This window comes from Corythoichthys intestinalis, chromosome 13 (genome assembly GCF_030265065.1).
Source record: "Corythoichthys intestinalis isolate RoL2023-P3 chromosome 13, ASM3026506v1, whole genome shotgun sequence".
In the NCBI taxonomy this organism is placed as follows: Eukaryota; Metazoa; Chordata; class Actinopteri; order Syngnathiformes; family Syngnathidae; genus Corythoichthys; species Corythoichthys intestinalis.
This window is the reverse complement of record NC_080407.1, coordinates 12,547,178-12,572,940: the sequence shown is the minus strand read 5'-3', so window position 1 is coordinate 12,572,940 and position 25,763 is coordinate 12,547,178. Positions and strand designations below refer to the sequence as shown.

The following is a 25,763-nucleotide window of genomic DNA, read 5'->3' as shown; positions in this document are numbered from 1 at the left end:
TACAGGCCCGTCTGCGGTTTGTTAAAGAGCATTTGGATGATCCAGAAGAGTACTGGGAGGATGTGGTATGGTCAGATAAAACCAAAATAGAACTTTTTGGTAGAAACATAGGTTCTCGTGTTTGGAGGAGAAAAAATACTGAATTGCATCCGAAGAACACCATACTCACTGTGAAGCATGCTTTGTGGCCGTTTTTCTGCAAAGGGACCAGGACGACTGATCTGTGTAAAGGAAAGAATGAATGGGGCCATGCATCGAGAGATTTTGAGTGAAAATCTCATTCCATCAGCAGGGGCATTGAAGATGAGACGTGGCTGGGTCTTTCAGCATGACAATAATCCCCAACACACAGCCAGGGCAACAAAGGAGTGGCTTCGTAAGAAGCATTTCAAGCTCCTGGAGTGGCCTAGCCAGTCTCCAGATCTCAACCACATAGAAAATCTGTGGAGGGAGTTGAAAGTCCGTGTTGCCCAACGACAGCCCCAAAACATCACTTCTCTAGAGGAGATCTGCATGGAGGAATAGGCCAAAATACCAACAGCAGTGTGTGGAAAAAAAGCTTGTGAAGAGTTATAGAAAAAATTTGTTCTCCGTTATTGCCAACAAAGCGTACATAACAAAGTACTGAGATGAACTTTTGGTATTGACCAAATACTAATTTTCCACCATGATTTGCAAATAAATTCTTTAAAAAAAAAATCAAACGTGATTCTTCTGTCTCTCGTGGTTGAGGTTTACCCATGTTGACAATTACAGGCCTCTCTAATATTTTCAAGTGGGACGACTTGCACAATTACTGGTTGACTAAAAACTTATTTGCCCCACTGTAAAAAAGATAAAACTGCTATCTTTATAAAATGTGTTTTAGGAGCCTGAGAGGCCGGCTACAAGTTGACCCAGAAGGTGCTCATCATGGCGGCCGTCAACCCCAACACGGACGCTGGGTGGAGGTCCCTCGCCATGACCACCGGCAAGCAGGAACACAGGGACATGGCCTGGAGATGTTCAAGACGACAATGGAAAGCTGGAGACGGGCCGGGCGGTCCTCAAGCGGCCATCTCTCCTCATGGCCCACATGGCGACTTTCGGAATGTCGCTGTGGGACTCCCTGATGGGCAGGAAGCACAAGAGCACCTGCTGGAGTTCCTGGCGGTTCCTCTTCAATTGTTTTGGTGCGAACTTCTCCAAGGATGTGACTTCAGAAGCAAGGAAGAACAAGGCCTAGGAGTGGCCGACCAGCAGGAAACAGAGCAAAGTCGAGGAGGGCAGAAAGGACACAGCGAGGAACAGAGACTTGTCCAAGTCGAGGAAGCAAGACCAGAAAACGCAAGGCGTAGAAAAAGGCTATGTTATTGTTGAAAGACGACGCGCATATCCTGGTAATACCACATTGATTAATTGCACTGCCTGAATTATAGGACTATGTAATACGCATTTTATATTTATGTTTATTTAGATTTCATACTTGCAAGTCACTTTTGAGATTTTAACTTATCCTGCACTGTAAAGGGAGATGCTCCACATTTTCATTGTACAACTGTATAATGACAATCAAGGGCTATTCTATTACACAATAAGTTATTAATAATCTATTAATTATTAGGGCTGTCAAAATTATCGCGTTAACGGGTGTTAATTATTTTTTTAAATGAATCACGTTTAAATATTTGATGCAATTAACGCACATGCCCCGCTCAAACAGATTAAAATGACAGCAGTGTCATGTCCACTTGTTACTTGTTTTTTGTCTCCCTCTGCTGGCGCTTTGGTGCGACTGATTTTATGGGTTGACATCAACAATGGCAAGCTACCACCGGTAGTTTATTTTTTGATTGAAATTTTTACACATTTTATTAAAACGAAAACATTAAGAGGGGTTTTAATATAAAATTTCTATAAACAACTTGTACTAACATTTATCTTTTAAGAACTACAAGTCTTTCTATCCATGGATCGCTTTAACAGAATGTTAATTTTAATGCCATCTTGTTGATTTATTGTTATAATAAACAAATACAGTACTTATGTACAGTACGTTGAATGTATATATCCGTCTTGTGTCTTATTTTTCCATTCCAACAATAATTTAAAAATATGGCTTTTACAATTAATTAATTTTTAAGCTGTGATTAATTCGATTAAAATTTTTAATCGTTCAACAGCCCTATTAATTACTTATAATTGATTCTGCAAGTTTTCCTCAAGTATTAAGTTTCTGATGTGGAAATTGAGTGATTTATTAGCCGTTAAAAACATGCAGTACAGAAAAAATAAGTTGGTATTTTGGGCAGAAACTGCTATTGATCCTGAAAATATAGGTGATTATCTCTGCATTTAGTGATTTTTTTGTGCATTTAGTGTAAAATCTGAGAATTATATAGCCATTTTAAGTTTTGTTATATTAAAAAATTATCGGGATTTTATAACGAAACAACTTTGAATTTTTTTTATGCCGCTGCTCATGGAGACTCATATATGCCAAAGGTGCCTGTTTTGGTTTTAGGTCAGTAGCAGCTTTGGTTTTGAAAATAATTGAATTTGAGGTTTTTGAGAATAGGCCCCCTACGGATCGGCCCTGCGCCCCGTGTCCTGTCAATATGTTATGAAATCTATGGCTTAAGGTTATTATACCGTCAAAATCTAATACCGGCACATGCCTAGTCTTGCATTGAATGATCATGATTTGTTCATTCGCTTGGATTGGATTGGACGCCTATCTCCGCTAGTGGCAGCCATTGTGTTAAAGAGGCTCCGTGTTACCTGATAACAGCATTAAATCTTTCTCTTGCGTCTTCTTGACGTGGTCAGACTCTCCCGTGAGCGAGCTCTCGTCGATCTTCAAATCGTTGCCTTGGATGAGAAGACCGTCGGCAGGCAAAAGGTCTCCTAAAAACCACACCAATAGTAAAACTGGAGTTCCAAACCTCTGGAAGGAAAGAGTTTAGTCTGTCTTACCGTATTTGATTTGTGCGACATCCCCGACGACTATCTCGGCCACGGGGATCTGGATGACCTGTCCGCCGCGAACCACGGTGAACTTCTGTTCCTGCTCGATGCGGCTCTGGAGGCCGCGGAACTGCTTCTCTTTGCTCCAGTCGTTGAACGCCGTCACCAGCACCACGCAGATGACCGACAGCAAGATGGCGGCGCCCTCGATCCAGCCCGCCTCTGCCTCGTGCTCGTCCTCCCCGCCGCCGGCAGCCTTCCCACAGTCTGCAGAGGCAAAAAAAAAAAAAAAAAAAAAAAAAACGGCGGCCATGCGTGTCAACTCTATAAATAAAGCTCGCTGGTAATAAACAATGCAAAGCAAACATAGGACTTACCGTACTGGCCCGAATATAAGAGTGTTTTTTGCATTGAAATAAGACTGAACAAGGGCGTAGGTTTGGTCTCAACATTGGTAGGGACGATATAACAGCATAACCTGCATGTACACTTTTTGCTTAGGAAAGGACATTATTAAACCCAAACAGATTGGGTGAACGGGGTCAGTGCTACATTTCTCATGAATATGAATCTAATTAATTGATAGGCCAAATGATCAATGCAAAATAAATCTGTTTTGACTTATACTTTCATGTGTATTGGTTCAGGTGATACACCGTTTGTTTTCAAAAACTACTAAAGAAACATTTTTGAAAACTTCCAGAATAAATTTCTGGATTTTATTAGCAAATTCAACATACACAATAAATACAAACCTATTATGAATCTCTTAATTGTCCAGGAATGCAAAAAAAAATAAACATTTGTCTTTAGACCACTCAACATTGTCTAAATTAATGTCTAAATTAGGGCTGTCAAAATTATTGCGTTAACGGGCGGTAATTAATTTTTTTAATTAATCACGTTAAAATATTTGACGCATTTAACGCACAAATGCCCCGCTCAAAGAGATTAAAATGACAGCACAGTTAAATGTGTACCTGGTGTGTTTTGCAGAGTTTTGGCGCCCTCTGCTGGCGCTTGGGTGCGACTGATTTTATTTGCTTCAGAACCCATGAGCATTGTGTAAGTAATTATTGACATCAACAATGGCAGGCTACGAGTTTATATTTTGATCGAAAATTTTACGAATTTTATTAAAACGAAAAAATTAAGGGGGGTTTGAATATATAATTTCTAGAACTTGTACTAACATTTATCTTTTAAGAACTACAAGTCTCTCTATCCATGGATCGCTTTAACAGAATGTTAATAATGTTAATGTCATCTTGTTGATTTATTGTTATAATAAACAAATACAGTACTTATGTACTGTATGTTGAATGTATATATCCATCTTGTGTCTTATCTTTCCATTCGAACAATAATTTACAGAAAAATATGGCATATTTGATAGATGGTTTGAATTTCGATTGATTACGATTAATTACTTTTTAAGCTGTAATTAATTCGATTAAAAACTTTAATCGTTTGACACCCCTAGTCTAAATGAATAAATATAACTGGAAAAAAATCTCATCACGTTAACAGCAGAAAGCACATACTGGACTGGAGGCACCTACCCATTCGAGTTTTGCAGGTTAGCATGTTCAGAAAGTTTAATGTCATGCTAACTCTGCTGCAGGTCGGATTTTCAGTAACAAAATCAGTGATGTGTTTCCCATGTCCACAACACTGACGTCTCTTACATTCCTTACAGTAGCTGCTGCTGGCCAAAAAAACTTCTAATACCCCTCCTCTTCAAAGAGGCGGCATGTTGTATTTTTGTCGGGGCTGTGTGGTTGTGCATGTTTGTGTATGTGGGTGTGTGTGTGTGTGTGGGGGGGCATGTCATCAGCCAATCAAATGTGCATATGAGGTTAAATAAAAATAATAATGGTCCAGCACATTTTAGCAAGTGAAAAGGGGTAAATGTAAGTCTGAAAATAATGTAAATACATCACTTAATAATAGTAGGGTCAATTCTATCCTTAAAGGATAAAAAAAGACCATCTAAATTACCTACATAACTGAACTCATTATACAATACAAATAAGGTTGCCTGAAAGTTGGTGGGGACAATTTGAGGATCCTGAAAAGTTGGTAGTGTCCCTACCGTCCCTATGCAAACCTACGCCCTTGAGACTAAAAAAAAGGGGGTCGTCTTATATTCGTGGTCTAGACATTACACCCATTCACGACGATAGATGGCGCCAGATTTCATTGAAGCAATGTTCTGTCATGACAGATCTCAGCTACTCTCCCCATTCACGACGCTAGATGGCGCCAGATATCATTGAAGCGATGTTCTGGTATGACAGATCTCCGCTATTCTCAAGTTTAACCAGTTTGCATTATTTAATTGCAATGTTTTTCCTTATTCAGATTTGTTTCAAGACTACAGTTACAATTAGACTTCACTTTGATGGTTAATGCAGTTATTTCAATTTTGTGGTTGATTACAAAAGATTGGTTTATCTTAAGGCTGTCAAACGATTAAAATTTTTAATCGAGTTGATCACAGCTTAAAAATTAATCGTAATTAATCGCAATTCAAACCTTCTATAAAATATGCCATATTTTTCTGTAAATTGTTGGAATGGAAAGACACAAGACGGATATATACATTCAACATACGGTACATGAGTACAGTATTTGTTTATTATAACAATAAATCAAAAAGATGGCTTTAACATTATTAACATTCTGTTAAAACGATCCATGGATAGAAAGACTTGAAGTTCTTAAAAGATAAATGTTAGTACAAGTTATAGAAATTTTATATTAAAAGCCCTCTTAATGTTTTCGTTTTAATAAAATTTGTAAAATTTTCAATCAAAAAATAAACTAGTCGCTCGCCATTGTTGATGTCAATAATTACACAATGCTCATGGCGCTGAAACCCATAAAATGAGGGTGACAAAACACCAAAAAACAAGTAACAAGTGGACATTACACTAGGCTGTCATATTAATCTGTTTGAGCTGGGCATGTGCATTAAATGCGTCAAATATTTTAACGTGATTAATTAAAAAAATTATTACTGCCCGTTATTGCGATAATTTTGACAGCCTTAGTTTATATACATTTCAAAAACCAGTAACCATTCATTTACCAATGTGATTGCACTGTAGTTTACATATTTAAATGTTCAGATATTAAGATGTGAATGAGGCAAAATAACATGCTTTTTCTCTCAAATATATTGTTATAATCATTTGGTTCGGATGTACTGTAATTATTTTCTGTATAGAAAATAATTTGGTGTTCAAAAAGTCTTTTTTCAAACTTGAGTCTTGAAAAAGAGGGGGTCGTCTTATAATCAGGGCAGTCTTATATTCGGGCCACTACGGTATATTGTCTTTGCAATAGAGCTGAAACGAATACTCGAGCAACTTGAATAACTCGAGTTTAAAAACTGATCCGAGTAATTTTATTCACCTTGAGTAATCGTTTAATTTTGACAGCTCTAAGCATCATGGTTTTCCCGGACTACCTTTAATGCGGGACAACGTGCTGATGTCACGTGCGTAGAGGAAGCAGCAATAAAAAACAAAACTTACTGCAGCCGACAGCGGCTACTAACGACGCCGACGTTGCTAAAAACTAGCCTGCATGATGCTATGGTGGTAGCAGGTAGCGTCTGATGCGTCTCATAGATATCACATGTATGTTGAACTAGATGCGAAATGACAGTCAGCGGCGGTAGTAAACAGCCGCCATCTTAAAGCAGTAGACTTCTAAGCGCTAATAAGATTAACGTTACTGTCACTCGCTCACGTAACGTTAGCACTGCGGAGGGCTAGGTTTCTATTAATTATGACCGCTGTCGATGCGTGGATAACGTTGTCTTACAAACAGGTTTTATTTAATCTGTGAAAACATAGTGCTGTAGAGTGATGAGGGTGTAAAATAAAAAACTTAATAATGCTAACTGTCAATTTTAGCTCAGTAGTCATCGCTGGATAAAACACCAAGTAGCAATGGTGCCTAATGTGCTCCAATACAGCAGGTATCATATATTTATTTTGAACTAGGGCTGAAGCTATCGAATAGTTTAGTAATCGAGTAATCGACTGAAAAATCAATTAATCGAGTAATCGGATATCATAAATCTTTTTTTTTTTTTTTTAGGTAAAGAGCAATTATAAATATACATGAGAAAACAAGACATTTCATCTAATTTTGAACCGTTTTCAGTCAATCAATGTCTTTATTTTTGATGTACATTGTTGAAAACAGCCAACAATTGCATCTCAGATGTATTCTCGGATCACAGAAGCACTGGCTCGCATCAAAGTCATTTCATGTTTGGTTTTGTTTTTTTAGGGAAAGGCAATTTTATTTTTGAAACTGATTTTTTTCTTTGAAAATATTTTTTTTTTTGATTGAAGCAACTTTTTCTGGGATTGAATGATTTAGACACAAATGTCCTACCCAAAAAAAAGATTGCTTCAATCAAACAAAACGGTTTAAATGATATTTTATCGCATTCAAAAACTTTTCTGCAATTGAATTTTCTTTATTTTTGATTGAAGTTATTTTTCTTTTGAAAATATTTTTTTTTTGTTTGAAGCAACTTATTTTTTGATTAAATAATAAAGGCCCTAATGCAAAACTACACATTTTTTTGATTGAAGTGACTTTTTTTGTATTAAAAATATATATTTTGATTGAAGCAACTTTTTTTTTTGATTGAAGCTACGTTTTTCGATTGAATAACAAAGACACAAATCTACCTCAATAGAAGCCTAGCCCTCCGCAGGGCTAACGTTACGTGAGCGAGTGAAAGCTAGCGACAACTTATTTACTAGCGCTGAGAATCTACTGCTTTAAGATGGCGGCTGCTTACTAATGCCGCCCAGTCTGCCAATTTGCATCTAGTTCTACTTAGATATGATATCTATGAGATGCACTACGCATAAACCCAATACAGCATTCCGGGAAAATAACCTCATACCAACTGTTGAGCATGGGAGTTATTTTTGTGTAGTTTTTGGCAACGTCGGAGTAGTTTTTTAGCGGTTGTCGGCTGCTGTAAGTTTTTTTTTCTTCTTTTTATTGCTTCTTCCTCTACGTACGTGACGTCAGCGCGTCGTCCCGCATTAATTAAAAGTAGTCCGGGCAAAACGTGATGCTTATGGCTGGCAAAATTAAACAATTCCTCGAGGTGAATAAAATTACTCGGACCAGTTTTTAAACTCGCGTTGCTCGAGTATTCGTTTCAGCTTTATTTTGAGCACTGCAAAAACTCAAAATCCTATCAGGACTTACAGTTTAGACTAACTTAAAACTTAACCACGACTTAAGAATAGCTTGACACAAATAGAAATTCGATTGAAACGTGGGAAAAAGACAACTTTTAAGTGATGTGGTTTATCAAGCGTAATGGCATTTTTAGGTAAGAAATATATATATATATATTAGGGTTGTTCCGATCATGTTTTTTTGCTACCGATCCCGATCGTTTTAGTTTGAGTATCTGCCGATCCTGATATTTCCCGATCCGATTGCTTTTTTTTTGCTCCCGATTCAATTCAAAACATTCCCGATAATTTTCCCGATCATATACATTTTGGCAATGCATTAAGAAAAAAATGAATAAAACTCGGAACGAATATATACATTCAACATACAGTACATAAGTACTGTATTTGTTGATTATGACAATAAATCCTCAAGATGGCATTTACATTATTAACATTCTTTCTGTGAGAGGGATCCACGGATAGAAAGACTTGTAATTTTAAAGGATAAATGTGACTTTGTATATTGTGATTAAATATTGCCATGTAGTGTATTTGTTGAGCTTTCAGTAAATGACACTGTAGCCATTTAACTGTTCTGCCCAAATGCATGATGGGAAGTGAAACCATGACTGTGCGTCGTGGTACCAATTTATATATCCTCTATGCGTTGGGAAATAACATAAGATGTTAAGAAAAAGATCAACTCCTACCTTTGTTCCCCACATTGCTTCCCACGATATTTCTAATCATTAGGAGAGGGATTGTAATTCACTCTACTCAATTTATTCTGCCTTTTAGCTCTATATACTGTATAGGTAAAACGGCGCCATAATAGATTGAACGCGACAGTGCGTGAGTGGGTCGTGCAGCGCATGCGTTAATTGCGTTAAATATTGTAACGTGATAAATGTAAAAAATATCAATCCTCGCCGTTAACGCGATAAATTTGATAACCCTACCTTAAGCTTAAACTAAAGACTCTGGATGAGTGTAACACATTAGGTCTGTAACGTTAAATACAATTAGAAAACAATTGAATTAAATAATATATAGCTATAAATTAAAAAAAGGCATGTCCGATATTTTTTTGCCGATTCCGATACTTTGTAAATGACGTGATCGGACCTGATCGATCGGGACATGTACGATCTAAAAGTTTTTTGAGTGAAAGCAGTGAATTAGTCTTTTTTTTATTCTAGTTACATCTGAGATGCAATTGTCGGCCATTTTCAACAATGTTCATTGAAAATAAAGACATTGATTGACTGAAAATGGTTCAATATTAGATGAAATGCCTTGTTTTCTCATGTATATTTAAAATTGCTCTTCACCTAAAATTATATATGTTTTATCCGATTACTCGATTACGAAAATATTCGATAGCTGCAGCCCTACTTTGCAATGATGTCAAAACGAGCCACGATTTTAACCAACCTACCTTCTCTTTCGGCATCTTGAGGTCTATAAAAAGAAAGGCCAAGTGAAACTACGGCTGCCACTTCCAGGATAATCAGTGTGACATCCTGCAGCGCCTCCCACACTAATTGCAAGAACGTTTTGGGCTTTTTGGGCGGTATGAAATTTTGCCCAAACACTGTTTTCCGCTTCTCGATGTCTGCCGGCTGCCCACTCAGACCTGAAGAGAGAGAGTGGGGGTGAAGATGAGACATATTTAAAGAAAACGCGTCATGCTCCATTTTGAGTTAAAAAAAAAATATATATATATCAGCATTCTTAAGTCTCAGCTAGCAGCCATCTTGTCTGACAACAGATGGATGCGACGCTGTGTGGGCTAAAAGTCACGCGTATTATCTGCGCGGGGCATCAGGCGCTCTGAAAGGACACATTTGGGGGTTGACAATAGTGCCTCACTCAAGAGAATGGACGTCAAATACAACAAACGTGTGACCACATGCATTCTGCTGCGCTGCGGGGACCCCCGCCGAATCCACTCACAGGCCTCCACACATATTCAAAAAGGGCCTACACACAGTTGATGATGCGCCACACTTTTTCAGCTCTATTCATGCAGACGGCTCGCGTGTGCATGTGGGGGTGGAGTGGATAGAGCTGTGTGTGTGAAGCCATGAGGAGGAGGAGTGGAATTTTGGAGGAGAGGATGACTGTGCGAAACCGCTACTGACTGGTGTGAAAGCCTGAGACGATCAGGCTGGGAGAAAGGGGACAGCATGCATGTACTAGTATAGTATATAATAAAGAAGGAAACTGCATTTTTAAACAATTGGAATGTAGTGGGTCACATAGTTGACTTGGAATGAATACTGATGATATAAAGCTCTCATAAGTGACGAGAAATACACTACAGTGCTGGCCAAAAGTACTGGCACCATAGGCACAATATGATGACCCCGAAACGCAGTGTCAGCAATAAAATTAACTTACAAGAATATTTATAATAATAAGTTGAAAAAAAAGCATTTTTTTGTTTCCCATCATTCTTGAGGGGAATTCTAAATCAGGCTGCTTATCCATTGAAAATGATACGCCCGCTGGTGTCGTGCCAATGTAGTTACCCCAGTCAAAAAATTGGATCTCCTGGGCGGAGCCATATGGAGGTAGATTTGTGTCCTCATTATTCAATCGAGAAAAAAAAGTATATATTATCAATTTTAAAAAATGTCACTTCAATCAAAAAAATGTGTTTGAATGCAAAACTAAATTTGAAATTTAAAAAAAAATGCATTTGAAAGCTATTTTTATTTTTTATTTTTTTGATTGATATTTTGTGTGTGGGCCACATTTTGTGTCTTTATGAGTCAATCAAAAAATAAGTTGCTGCATACAAAAAAAAAATATTTTCAAAAGGTAAATCATTTCAATAAAAAAAAAAAAAGAAAAAATTAAATCATAGAAAAAAGTTTTTGAATGCGAAAAAATATTTGAGACTCAAAAATTTGCATTTTAACACAATTTTTCATTTGAATTTTTTTTTTCTTTGATTTAGCAATCCTTTTTGTGTTTGGGCCATATTACGGGTTGGATATTTGTGTCTAAATCATTCAATTCCCCAAAAAAGTTGCTTCAATCATAAAAAAAATATTTTCAATCAAAGAAAAAAATCATTTGAAAAATAAAATTGGCCTTTTTTTTTTTTTTTCTTCATAATACGCAAATCAAATTACCGCCTAAGGTGCTAGGCACATGATCTGTTTGAAAAATAAATTTGACCCATTATTAAAATATCTTTTTTGTTCATTTCATTCATTTTTGTTGTTTTCTTGCTTTACAAAGTTAGAATAGAACTTTTTGTGACACCAGGGGGGGGCCCGGCCCCCCTAGCACCCCCTCAAACTCCGCTTATGACTGGCACCCCTGCAATTCTACCAGATAATGCTCAAATTCTCCCAGAAAAGGATTGCAATTATAAATACGTTGGTAGTAATATCTTCATTTATTTTGCTTGCAATGCAAAAAAAAAACAAAAAAGAATGGAAAAAAAAAAATCATTATCATTTTACACAAAACTCCAAAAATGGGTCGGACAAAGGTATTGGCACCCTTTGAAAAATCATGTGATGCTTCTCTAATTTGTGAAATTTACAGCACCTGTTACTTAACCTATGGCACATAACAGGTGGTGGCAATAACTAAAATCACACTTGCAGCCAGTTAAAATGGATTAACGTTGACTCAACCGCTATCCTGTGTCCTTGTATCACACTGAGCATGGAGAAAAGAAAGAAGACCAAAGAACTGTCTGAGGACTTGAGAAGCAAAATTGTGAGGAAGCATGGACAATCTCAAAGCTACAAGTCCATCTCCAACGACCTGAATGTTCCTGTGTCTACCGTGCGCAGTGTCATCAATAAGTGGAAAGCCCATGGCACTGTGGCCAATCTCCCTAGATGTGGACGGAAAGGAAAAATTGACGAAAGATTTCAAGGAAAGATTGTGTGGATGGCGGATAAAGAACCTCGACTAACATCCAAACAAGTTCAAGCTGTCCTGCAGTCCGAGGGTACAACAGTGTCAACCCTTACTATCCGTCGGCGTCTGAATGACTCTATGGTTGGATAGCCAGGAAGACCCCACTAATGACCCAGAGACATAAAAAAGCCAGGCTGGAGTTTGCCAAAACTTACCTGAGAAAGTCCAAAACGTTTTGGAAGAATGTTCTCTGGTCAGAAAGGATAAAAGTAGAGCTTTTTGGAAAAAGGCACCAACATAGATTTTCCAGGGGGAAAAAATGAGGCCTTCAAATAAAAGAACACGGTCCCCACAGTCAAACACAACAAAGGTTCCCTGATGTTTTGGGGTTGCTTTGCTTCCTCTAGCACTGGAGTGCCTGACCGTGTGCACGGCATTATAAAGTCTGAAGACTACCAACAAATTTTGCAGCATAATGTGAGGCCCAGTAATAGAAACCTGGGTCTCCCTCAGAGGTCATGGGTCTTCCAGCAGGACAATGACCCATAAAGCACTAGAAAATAGTTTGAGAGAGAGCACTGGAGACTTCTAAAGTGGCCAGCAATGAGTCCAGACCTGAATCCCATAGAACACCTGTGGAGAGATCTGAAAATGGCAGTTTGGAGAAGGCACCCTTCAAATCTCAGAGACCTGGAGCAGTTGGCCAAAAAAGAATGGTCTAAACCTCCAGCAGAGCATTGTAAGAATCTAATTGATGGATACCGAAAGCGGTTGTTCGCAATTATTTTGTCGAAAGGTTGTGCTACCAAGTATTAGGCTGAGGGTGCTAAAGCATTTGAAACTGCAATCATTTTCTGGGAAAAATTAAGCACTATCTGACATAATTGCAGGGGTGCCAATACTTTTGGCCAGCACGGTAGATAAGGGTTCATGTGAAAACTGCTTGTTCAATGGGCTGCCAGTGACGGCAATTGACATCCAATCCATGAGAACTGGGAGGGTTCAAATGTATTGGACGTCTACTAGAGACAAACCAATTTAAAAAATAAAGCAAATGACGGATTGGATGTCTATGTTTATTCATTGACTACCCTAAAACCAGTCCTGTTTTGAGATTGTATTAGAACACAACCAGATCCTTTCCTCAAGGTCCATTAGTGGAAAAAGGAGCCGGAACAGTGAGTCACAAACGGTCGACAGGCTGTGGGGTTTACCCGGCAATAATTGCCCGTCGCAGCTCCCTTGCCACCTCATCGCGTCTGCTTTGATTCTTTAAGCCGCTAATGAAAAGACGCTGACAGCTACGGCCCGCTTTAGTTTTATGCCACATTTTCCCTCAGCGCTCGGGCGCAATAAATGGAAGTGACAGAGCAGTCAGCACCTCATCCCGGCCGACGGAAACTGAAAAATAGGTGGGTCATCATCACTCGGACCGCGAGCGGCTAATCATTAACTGTTTCATTTGTAGCGCTCGTCCCCGGTTGACCCCGCGACGACCGCTAATGTCATCCCGGCTGCTGACGAGGGGTCAAGGTGAGCATTGGCCTTGCTGCGATCCAATGAAACATGGTTGCAGTTTGGCTTTTTTACTGCCTCCAGATTGAAGATTGTGTCAACAGGAGAGCAAACAGAGATGACAGCCACAAATGACAAACAACTAGCAGGACATGTCAATTCAGTCCCTAAAATATTGGGATGAAGGTCTACTACTACTCAATTACTGAAATCTCTCCTTGGTTTTAAGAGCCTGACCACCACACCCATTGATTCAGACAGCATCTTCGCAGACGTTTTAAGTTAAACCGAACATCGCACGATTGCGTACAGCTCCTCTGAATAATGGCGCATTGTCCTTTCTTTCCTAGAGGAAGAAAACACCATACTGTTTGTGTTTAGTTCATAATTTTGGGCCCTATAACTGAAAGAAAACTAAAGCATTACACAAGGAAATCGAGTAATTCGATTACAGAAAAGCTTCGAATCAAATTTTGCTGCTTCGAGGATTTGTTTAATTAAAGTGGCCTTGTAATGGTTAGTTTTGAAGTGTTTGTATTTTGTTTTATTAAGGTGGATACACCGCCTTCTAGTGGCACCAGTGAATATTACATAACTCATTTAACAGGGCTGAATCCAGCTGCTCCCTGTTAAGACCAGCATACGGTTTTTGTTTGAGCTAATATGTTTTTTATAGGGCTGTCAAACGATTAAAATTTTTAATCACAGCTTAAAAATTAATTAATCGTAGTGCTGAAAACGATTATTCGATAAACTCGAGTATTCGATTAGAAAAAAATATTCCAATTAAATTTTGCTGCTTCGAGTATTCGTTTAATTAAATTGGCGTAATGGTTTGTTTTGAAAGTGTTTGCATTTAGTTTTATTGATTTGGGTGGATACACTGCCCTCTAGTCTGCCTCATTTCACATGGCTGAATCCAGCTGCTCCCTGTTAAGACCCAACATAAGCTAAGTTTTTGTTTGAGCTAATGCTTTTTTTAATGCATTTTTAATCTAGTTTAAAGGTATATTTAGCTTTTTTTAAGGGAATATGTGTTTGAAGTATTTGTTAAGAGCATTGTAAAAACAAAACAAAACGTTGGTATTTTATATAGGGCTGCAGCTATCGAATATTTTAGTAATCGACTGAAAATTCTATCGATTAATCGAGTAATTGGATAAAACAAATATATTTTTAGGTGAAGAGCAATTATAAATATACATGAGAAAACAAGAAATTTCCTCTAATCTTGAACCATTTTCAGTCAATCAATGTCTTTATTTTCGATAAAAAAAAATAGACGAGAGACTAGAAAAGACTAGAAAAAGACTAATTCACTGCTTAACTCAAAAAAACTTTTAGATCTTATGAAAAAAAAATATATATATATATCTTACCTAAAAATGCCATTACGCTTGATAACACATATCACTTAAAAGTTAGGATTTTTTCCACGTGTTTCAATTGAATTTCTATTTGTGTCAAGCCATTTTTAAGTACTAGTTAAGTTTTAAGTTAGTCTAAACTGTAAGTCCTGATAGGATTTTGAGTTTTTGCAGTGTTCAAAACAAATGTATGATACAGGCTGTATTGGAGCACATTAGGGACCAGTGCTACTTGGTGTTTTATCCAGCAATGACTACTGAGCTAAAATTGATAGTTAGCATTATTAAGTTTTTATTTTACACCCTCATCACTCCACAATGCTATGTTATGTTAAACCCTGTATGTAAGACATGTTAGCCACGCATCGACAGTGGCCATAATTAATAGAAACCTAGCCCTCCGCAGGGCTAACGTTACGTGAGCTAGTAGTGACAGTAGCGTTAATCTTATTTATTAGCGCTCTTTATTAGCGCTCTACTGCTTTAAGATGGTGGCTGTTTACTAACGCTGCCCAGACGCGGCCGAGTCTGTCATGCGCATCTAGTTCAACATACATGTGATCTCTATGAGACGCATCAGACGCTACCTGCTACCAACACAGCATCGTGCGGGCTAGTATTTAGCAACGTCGGCGTCGTTTGTAGCGGCTGTCGGCTGCAGTAAGTTTTTTTTTTTTTGCTTCTTCCTCTACGCACGTGGCGTCAGCGCGTTGTCCCGCATTAAAAGTAGTCAGAGCAAAACGTGATGCTTTGAGCTGTCAAAATAAACGATTACTCGAGGTGAATAAAATTACTCGGATCAGTTTTTAAACTCGAGTTACTCGAGTATTCGTTTCAGCTCTAATTTTATAGCATTTATTTTAGCAGACATTTGCTTTGAAAGTTAGCCAATTGTTCTTTTGTTGTACATATATCCTCATTTATAAAATTTTTTATACCTTTTGAGGCTCAGGTCAGGTATTTTTTTTATTTTCCTTATCCGATGACTCGATTATTCGAACTAGTTCATCGATTAATCGACTACTAAAATAATAGATAGCTGCAGCCCTAATCGTAATTAATCGCAATTCAAACCATCTATCAAATATGCCATATTTTTCTATAAATTATTGTTGGAATGAAAAGATAAGACACAAGACGGACATAAAAATTCAACATATTGTACATAAGTACTGCATTTGTTTATTATAAGAATAAATCAACAAGATAGCATTAACATGAACATTCTGTTTAAGCGGTCTATGGATAGAAAGACTTGTAGTTCTTAAAAGATAAATGTTAGTACAAGTTATAGAAATTTGATATCAAAACCCCTCTTAATGTTTTGCGTTTGAAAAAAATTTGTAAAATTTTCAATCAAAAAATAAACTAGTAGCTTGCCATTGTTGATGTCAATAATTACACAATGCTCATGGTGCTAAAAGCCATAAAATCAGTCGCACCCAAGCGCCAGAAGAGGGCGACAAAACACCAAAAAACACATGTAACGAGTGGACATGACATTGTGCTGTCATTTTAATCTGTTCGAGCGGGGCATGTGCGTTAATTGCGTCAAATATTTTAACGTGATTAATTTAAAAAACTAATTACCGCCCGTTAACGCGATAATTTTGACAGCCCTAGTTTTTTTAATGCACTTAAGTTTATAGGTATATTTAGCTGTTTTTTGTGGGAATATGTGTTTGAAGGATTTGTTGAAAGCGTTGTTAAAAAAAATGTTAGTATTTTATAGCATTCAAGCTAGCAGACTTTTGTTATGAAGTTAGCCAATTGTTTTTTGTTTTTTGTTTTTTTAATTTGAGGGTAACCTCAGGTATTTTATTTTAAGTAAAAGTGCAATACTGCGTAGTTTGACGAAACACTCAGGAATTTTATTTTGAAAGTGCAATCTTAGCAAGCCTTTGTTTTACATCCCTCAAATTTATTCTGTAACGCATTAAATGTTCCTAATCCGATTTCTCGATTATTTGAACTAACTAGTTGATAGATTAATCAACTACTACAATAATCGAGAGCTGCAACCCGCGACTCAATGTTTTGCTTTCTTCTTTGAAGTGCCTCTGCCATGGAGGGTTTTATCATGCAGCTAAACACACTGACCCACAAGAATCCAAATTTGCTGACCAATCGCGGCTTTGCAGCAAAGGCTCGGCTGTGGCAAAGAGCAACATCCGACACAATGAGGCCGATTTGTGAACAGCATTCCAATGACGGAGGCCTTCTCCGTGCTTACACAGCCTGCGGGGGCCAGGGAGTGCAAACCCAAATATTTAACTTCACTGATGCAGAAATCAAACTGGAAAAGGGGGAAACAAATAAGTAACTGCTGCCAATAATATCGAAGTGGAGAGGCTTCAGGAGTTTAATGTGCCTCATTACGCAGAGGATACAGGCGATCCCTTTAGAGACTGGGAATATAAACACTTTGCTTGGAAGGACCCACTGATAGCTACTGTTCCACACTGTGGCCGCTGGTTGACATCTAAGGACATCTGAAGTGTCGAAGACGTGGTTGCACTTAGCCTCGCAATGCGGGGACCCTGAGAACTGACCTTCAAAGCGGAGAGAAAGTGCTGAAAGGATGGCATAGTATGTGTTAAAACACTGCACAGTCCGACGGGACTAAAAATAGATCGCATAGTCGACTTGACAGTCTTTACAGCTCAGGCTGTATATCAGTCACACCCCCGCGGTGACGCATAGCTCCACTCAAAAATGTCTACTCTGCACTGAAAATGTGTATTCTCTGTACTAAAATTGTGTATTATGGATGAGGGAACACACACGACAGGAAAACAAGCATCTCACAGTGGGTGGACGTACAGGTGTGATCCGCACACTGCGGCAACAGGAAAAGTTGAGTAATACTTCACTGAGTGAAGAAAATGAGCTTGGAAACGTGAAGGATTAGGGAGGGATTGGTTAAAGAGGGTTTTAGACCTAAACGTCCAACTAATTAGAAATCCCTTTTCAATTGTCAAGCCCCCGTAATCCCGTGCCAGTGACGAATGAGCTCATTGGTGCTGTTAAATATCAAAGTGAGCGAGAGCCTCAATGTTGTCGTAGTGATGCGCGGGCCTCGCCTGGTGTCACTCGCGTGACAAAGTATGACAGGGCACTTTTAGGCATCCCGGCGTGACACAGTCACATATGTGTTAGAACAACTGGCACCTCAACAGAAAGATTCTCAGCGATTCCTAGTCATGGCCGCAGGAGAGCGGAAGATGCCACTCCGCAATCATCACGTCGTTAAGGTAATGATTCCGGCAGCGACCGCACACAATTCGTGCTGCCATGCAGGGGGGTATTTACAGCATTCCCTCTGGCGAGATGAAGCCCAGGGAATGTTTTTTCCTCTCTCCCTGCCTGCTTTGAGACTCTGCGTACAGAGGACTGTTGCTGCGACAGTGAGTATGCAGTGCCGTTTTAATCTGGGATCAAACTGAAAATCCTCTCCCATAAGAGTTCAGTCAAGGTCATACTGGCGATTAGGCAGACAGTCTATAGAGAGATGCTGAAACAGAGTAGTGGGAATGAAGAACGGTAGGGGGGAGGAGTCAATGCTGTCAACTAGTGAAGCTCCAATGTCGTCAAACATCTCATTTTCACAAAAGCCGGTTGGCGAACAACACGGTGACGAAGACTAATTCCGGAGATGAACTCACTTCTTCCACAACAAGTCTGGGCCATTACTTGGCGGGCCTGAAAGCCTCCAGTTTTGCTGGCCCACATGTGTGACATTAACCTGGCGTGGGCCTGGTGCTACGCCCTGGCGGACAGCTGCTCTGAGACGCCCACAGCGGAGACACAGAGGTGAAACAGGAGAGAGGGGACACGACCGGGCCCTGAAATAGAGCCGCAGTGGCCCGGGTCAGAGCCAGCCACCTGTCTGACATATGAGCTTTCCGAGGAAGTGATGTCAAGGTGTCCGACGATGTGCACGCCTTCTAAAGTATGCGCCAGTCACATTCGCGATTTGTTCACAGCAAAACATCCAACTCTAAAAATGAGGCAAAGGGTTACATTACCGTCCGTAGGTGAGGTTTTTAAGCGGTTGCAGAGTCCGTGAACGTCTCCGTAAGATTCCCCGATTTTGTTTAGGCCTTCCGCGCCTCGCAGTTCCATGAGGGAGCGCAGTTCTTTGAGCGAGCAGCCAAAGTCGCCATCGTGATTGGCCTCCACAATGGAGTTCTTCACCCCGCTGTATGAGTTGTTCGCCATTTTCTCCCACCAATACAAAGCTCGGAGTGAAGAAAAAAGAAAAACTCAAAAAGTGTCCCAGAAAAGCTTAAATCCTCCCGAGCGCGCACACAGCGGTAGCTCCCATAAAAAAGGCGATAGGGCCGTCAGAGGCAGCTGGAGTCACGCGACAGCGGGTCGCGGGGCAGTGCTTCTACAATGCCAGCCATGGCCCTCGGAGAGCGGAGTCTTCCTGGCCTCTCATGGCGACGGAGGGCAACTCGTAGAGTCGGAGATCAGCATGCAGTCAGATCTGAAAAGACCAAAGCAAACACACCATTAAAGGGACATTTTCTCAAACTTCAGAAATTTTCACTGGGAATACAGTGATGGTGCATTCCTCATTACTGCGACTGAGCATTCCCAGTCCTTCTTTCAGACATGTCGGGTCATGTACTGTACATCGGCAGCCCACCGCACAGGCTGCTTTCTAGGATCACGATTCCTTCCTCAGCTCTGGCGCTGGCGGCGAGCTGGGACCCACTGAATGATTACTCCAGGAAAGCCTGGCGTTAAATCTAATTAAGAATATCAGCGGCATCGGGGAGCTCCGTGGTGGTGCTCCGAAGCAGGGGCAGACCGTTGTTAGTGCAATCCGTGCTCCACAATGAGCCTGCTTTACCACAAAATAATGCATGGATTCCTTAGCAGCATGCTATACTTTGCTCATCTGAAAAAAACGCATGTGGTCCGGGCTCCTCTAATCGCTGAACTAGTTGGCGAGATAACAAAGCAACAGGTCGCGGTTTATCTCAGACTCCAAATATGTCACATGGGACCGCGTAGCAGCACAATAGATAACGTCCGGCTGCATTAACATTAGCGCTCGCGGCTTGTTCTGTCTTGGAAACTATTCTGTCACACGTCGAGATTCTACTCGGGGCCATCTGCTGCGGGAAAAAAAACAGGAGAGGAATTTGTTTTTGATCATGCGGCACTATTGCGAGGTTGCTTGTATCACTGAGGTGGAACAGGTTACACTTGGAATCGTGTCACTGCGAAAATTGTAAGAACTGATGAGACCACTAGCCAAAGCATGTTCGATTTAAATGACATTCTTTTGATTGCTTCTTCCTTAGTTCACTAAACGCCATAACATCGAGCCGACTGGTAATTGCCACCAGTGCCTCAAGGCCCAACTCAAAGGATGACTACCACAGGTTTGTCAGTATCAAGAAAAATGCAGTGCACTATTAATGGTCCATGGCAGTGAGGTTATGCAACACAGAATGGCTTGAAGGATACATATGCATAGCAGCCCAAGGCAGCTGAGAACTAAACTGATGCTGCAGGACATTGCAATTAAATTGATATCGCGAATGATCTCTGCCAACAGTCCCAGATCAAATGAAAGTATCAGTATTTGATGTTTTTTTGCTCCCGATCCGATCCCGATCGTTTTAGTTTGAGTATCTGCCGATCCCGATATTTCCCGATCCGATTGCTTTTTTTTTTTTTGCTCCCGATTCAATTTCAATCATTCCCGATAAATTTTCCCGATCACATACATTTTGGCAATGCATTAAGAAAAAAATGAATAAAACTCGGACGAATATATACATTCAACATACATTACATAAGTACTGTATTTGTTTATTATGACAATAAATCCTCAAGATGGCATTTACATGATTAACATTCTTTCTGTGAGAGGGATCCACGGATAGAAAGACTTGTAATTCTTAAAGGATAAATTTGACTTTGTATAGTGTGACTAAATATTGCCATCTAGTGTATTTGTTGAGCTTTCAGTAAATGATACTGTAGCCATTTAACTTCTGCCCAAATGCATGATGGGAAGTGAAACCATGACTGTGCGTCGTGGTTCCAACTGATATATCTTCTCTGCGTTGGGAATAAAATAGGGTGTTAAGTAAAAGATCAACTACTACCTTTCTTCCCCACATTGATTCCCACGATTATTCTAATCATTGGGAGAGGGATTGTAAGGCTTTAGCCTGTTAAAAAAAAGGCTCCAAAGGCTGCCAAAATTCACTCTACTCATTTTACGCTGCCTTTTAGCTCTATATACTGTATGGGTAAAACGGCGCCATTACAGATTGAACGCGACAATGCGTGAGTGGGTCGTGCAGCGCATGCGTTAATTGCGTTAAATATTGTAACGTGATAAATGCAAAAAATATTAATTCTCGTCGTTAACGCAATAAATTTGATAACCCTACCTTAAGCTTAAACTAAAGACTCTAGAAGAGTGTAACACATTATGTCTGTAACGTTAAATACAATTAGAAAACGATTTAATAAAAAAATATATATATATACAGTATGTATAAAAAAAAAAGGCATGACCGATATTTTTTTGCCGATTCCGATACTTTGAAAATGACGTGATCCTGATCGATCGGGACATCTCTAGTAATTGGTATTTGTAAGTATTCAAATGTAAGTACTTGTATTTGATCTGAAAAAACTACCGGACCAGTCCCTGTTCACACTCTGAAGGACAAAACAGGCCACAGTTTTCAAACCCAAGCAGAGCAGTGGAACCAAGAGCACGCAACTGTCATTTCGCGCCACCTCCGTTGCTGCTAGCGGCACCGTGGGCGACGGGCCGCGCCAACATTTAGCGCGCGGGGACAGTTTTGGGTCGTGGAGCAGGTCACGTGTCACAATAGCACAAAACCAATGCGACTAGACCTCCCGGCCCGGCAGCTACCGTGGGATGGTTGAGTGACATCAGGCTGGGGTTAACCCATGAAACACCGTGGTCACGCACATCTGGAATAGCGGAAATGGGGTCCGGCGTCTCCTGACGAGGATCCCCCTTGGCAGTACCAGCGCTTCCGTGAGCCAAGCCCACCGCGCAAGTGGAGGAGAGCGATTCTAGGGATCCCTCCGCAACGAAGCCGCCTAGCATGAGGGGTGGTATTTTTAGCTTTTCCCCCGGCCGCCCCTCCCCCCGCCGCTAGCCTGCCACCGAAGTGGGTCAGGCCATGTAAATGTGGAGGGTACAAAGCAGTTGCTGCTGAGAGCTACTTGAGTGGCCCTCCAACGCCATCGCGATGCCCAACGTTGGCTTTGGCCGTCGTCGGAGGTGTCGGCGAGTCAAGGCGCACTTCTAAGTCTTCCCCCCCTCAAGACTTCGGAGGCTTTGACACAAATATAGACAAGCTATCGCCTTTCTAAAGGCCATCAAACATGAGCATTGACACTCGCTGTTCAGCGATAAATGTCACATATGGCTCAACTGTTTGAATGCAATAAAACGCCCAATAAGACGATTTAGATGTACTGATAAAAGACTGTTGTCAGAACCTTTCTACACTCTGTGTCCCTGCCTGAATGTCTCGAAGGCATGCGTACTCTGTAGTAGTAAGTGTGAAAATGTTACACTGCTATAATGTTATGCTGCTACAGCAGCTGCAGACACGGCGCGTCTTTCATCAGCACGGCTTTTGAAGATGAAACGCGCACTATGTTCTTTGTAACATGTCGTTCTACAGAGCGGGGCCGTTGCCCCTCCGAGGCCCTGCCCGCTTTTCCATTTGCTGTAGCGGTCTGACCTCACGGCCATTCCACTACAAGGTGGTCGACATTGTGACACTGAAGAAATCAAACATCAGAAAAAAGTCAAATGCACATTAAAAAGACGTTTTGTCTAAAAATACAGTGGTACAATAACTTAAGCTTGTAACTCAAAAGTACCAAACTGGACATTGTATATCGATCCGAATAAAGGTTGAACTGAGGCAAATGACCTCTTCATGTTTGTTTAATCTGCTGTTTTTCCAAATGGATTCCAAAACGACTATTAGACACAGCTAACATATAAGAAAAGGTGCTCAGTGACAGCGTGAAATGTTATTTTTGGAAAGTGGAGCTACTCATCAGTGTTATATGAGGTGGCTTTTAAACAGGGCATCACCACAGGCTCGCACTGATCGTACAAAGAGCGTCTTTTGACATTGGCGGTGAAATTAGCACAAGTGTGCCACGCCGCCCCCCTACCCCAACCAAAATGTGACAAGTCTGGATTACAAATGTAAGCAGGGAAGGTGATCCCGACGCGGCACAGGAGCGTCAAATGACACAAGGAGCGCTTGCCACAACAAGGGTAACCACGATTGACGCTCAACAGGCCGCACTGTCGACAGTCAGCTGATAGGAAGAAGCCGCAGCGATGGAATAGGGAAGGATTTTTCATTCGTTTTTACTCAATCTTGAATGACTGTTGCGGTCCAAAGGCCTCAGGCAGAGCGATACAATGTGGTTACTGTTGGTTTACATAAATCATTAAACACGCTGTGAGGCTCCATAGGCTGTGCAACGCACTAAGGATGACAATCAAAGGAAAAAAATAACAGTAATGGTCAAATGGAGAGAATAAAGAGGGAACGATAAGATTACTAAATGGGTTACTACTCATATTGATGAAGGCTGAGGTGGAATAACACTGTATAAGACTGTTCATATACTGCAACCTATTTCTCACATGCAGGGCTGTCAACAGACTTGCAGGGCACCCCACCCCAACTCACCCCTGCCACCAGCTTGTCACAACAACATACGCAGTAATTTTAATGCTTTGCAAACAATGACAGTGTAAATTTTCAAATTATTTGAGATGGACAATTAATTTAACAGACCGTAATGTGATGTGACACAATGTAAAGAAACAATTTCCATCTATTATTCCAATGTAGGCTACAATACAATACAACAGAGAGTGCTATGCCTGCCTGCTACGCAACAAAACAGTATAACTAAACATCCTGAGCCTACCCCCTTCACATCCCTGGGGTTATCAAGCCCACGAACAGTGATGCACCTAGAATTTTTGACAGCAAAGTCATTTATAACATGAGTGAAATCCAGTTTTTGAGCAAGCTCGCGCTCAATGGAGAGCATGGCTAGGTTGTTAACAGGTTCGTTTGTGCTGTTTTTGTGATTGATTCATATTAGCATTTGCTATAATTCACAGTGGGTTGTAAACCCAAGATAAATCCAGCCGCCGGACCAGAGTCTGTTCAGCCTCGCGCACCTGCTCCCATCAGACTAACATATATCCCATCACCTTCTCTCTCCTCGGCTAAACGCGAGCAGCATGTCTTGTCATACCGCAGCTCAATGGGCTACAATCGGCCGGTGACAGACTCGAATCGGGCTTTGGTCACGGTGATCGCGAATGTAAACCGTTCAGTGTTAGCGGCTGTTGTTCACTTACCGACATCACCATCCACAGCCAACTCTAGCCCTAATTCTCTGGCTTCCTGTCCCCCTTTTAAAACCTTCATCATTTTTTCTCGTTCACCTCTATGATCTTTATTTCTTTTTCTCTATGATCTTTATCTCTTTTTCTTTTCTTTGCACCCGATTTATGATGACTCGCCATGTTTAGAGTTTATAATAATGACAGATTTTAATTTCCCGCTTCAGGGCATGTACGTCGAGTAGCCTTGAGTGCACTAGAGCGGGGTCAAACCATTCTCTGCTAAGACAGAGGGGATATATATATGAAATATTTAAGAAGTTTTTAAGTATATATCGAGTAGAACATAATATTTAATCAGACAATTATTGAAATAAAGAAATATGTTAATTTAAAGTAAAATAAATTAAGGGTCATTCAGGGGCCCCTATATGAGGCCCAGGACAACATACCCGGTTGCCCCCCCGTCGACGGGCTTGCTCGCATGATTACGAATCATTTCAGAAAATTCTAGTGCTGCAACGATTAATCGATTAACTCAAGAATTTGATTACAAAAAAATATTCGAATTAAATTTTGTTGCTCCGAGTATTCGTTCAATTAAAGTGGCATTGTAATAGTTTATTTTGAAAGTGTTTGCATTTAGTTTTATTAATTAGGGTGGATACACTGCCCTCTGGTCTGCCTCTTTTCACATGGCTGAATCCAACCGCTCCCTGTTAAGGCCAACGTCACCTAAGTTTTTGTTTGAGCTAATGTTTTTTAATGCATTCATAATTTGGTGTATAGGTATATTTAGCAGTTTTTTGTGGGAATATGTGTCTGAACTGTTTGTTGGGAGCATTGTAAAAAAATTTTTTTTAAACTTTAGCATTTAAACTAGCAGACTTTTTCTATGTAAGTAGCCAATTGTTCTTTTGTTAAAAATAGATCCTCGTATACCGTTTGAGGCTCAGCTCAGGTATTTTGATTTTTCATGTTCCTTATCCGATTACTCTATTATTCGAACTAACTAGTCCAATGATTAATCGACTACTAAAATATTCGATAGCTACAGCCCAAGAAAATTCATTCCCATATCATGACTTAACCTAATATTGATATAAAAAATCTTTCTTGCATTTTGTTATGACTTCTCACCAAAGGTATTTCTTGCATAATGCATATTAGGTGTTTGATATTTTTGATTGACAAATTTGATTACCATATTTAATGTTTTTCATATAATGAAATGATGACATATTGCAAGTTCAATAATGAATTTTCTTTTGAAACTGTTGCTTTTGCAATTATCTACTCGAGAATAATTCACATCAAAAGTAAGTTGTTTCGCTTGTATGACAATTCTTTGCACAGTGTTCGTATTGCGTAAAACCGTGATAAATTTGCAGTCTGTCGACAACAGTCATT

At 40.0% G+C, this 25,763-nt stretch overlaps 1 protein-coding gene across 3 annotated transcripts in view; it reads right to left on the bottom strand.

The window, feature by feature from the left end:
* Window positions 1–25,763, bottom strand: part of atp2b1a (ATPase plasma membrane Ca2+ transporting 1a) — a 140,500-nt gene that overhangs the window by 27,943 nt on the left and 86,794 nt on the right. For 2 of the 3 annotated variants that reach the window (XM_057854063.1, XM_057854065.1), the window contains exons 3-6: window positions 18,973–19,436; window positions 9,613–9,810; window positions 2,956–3,213; window positions 2,761–2,886 (exon numbers count right to left, since the gene is read on the bottom strand). In XM_057854063.1, the coding sequence (XP_057710046.1) occupies window positions 2,761–2,886; window positions 2,956–3,213; window positions 9,613–9,810; window positions 18,973–19,165 (775 nt within the window). In that variant the 5' untranslated portion in view covers window positions 19,166–19,436. Of the gene's footprint in view, window positions 1–2,760; window positions 2,887–2,955; window positions 3,214–9,612; window positions 9,811–18,972; window positions 19,437–24,368; window positions 25,204–25,763 lie in introns of those variants that run through there. The other variant, XM_057854064.1, reaches the window with a different exon arrangement.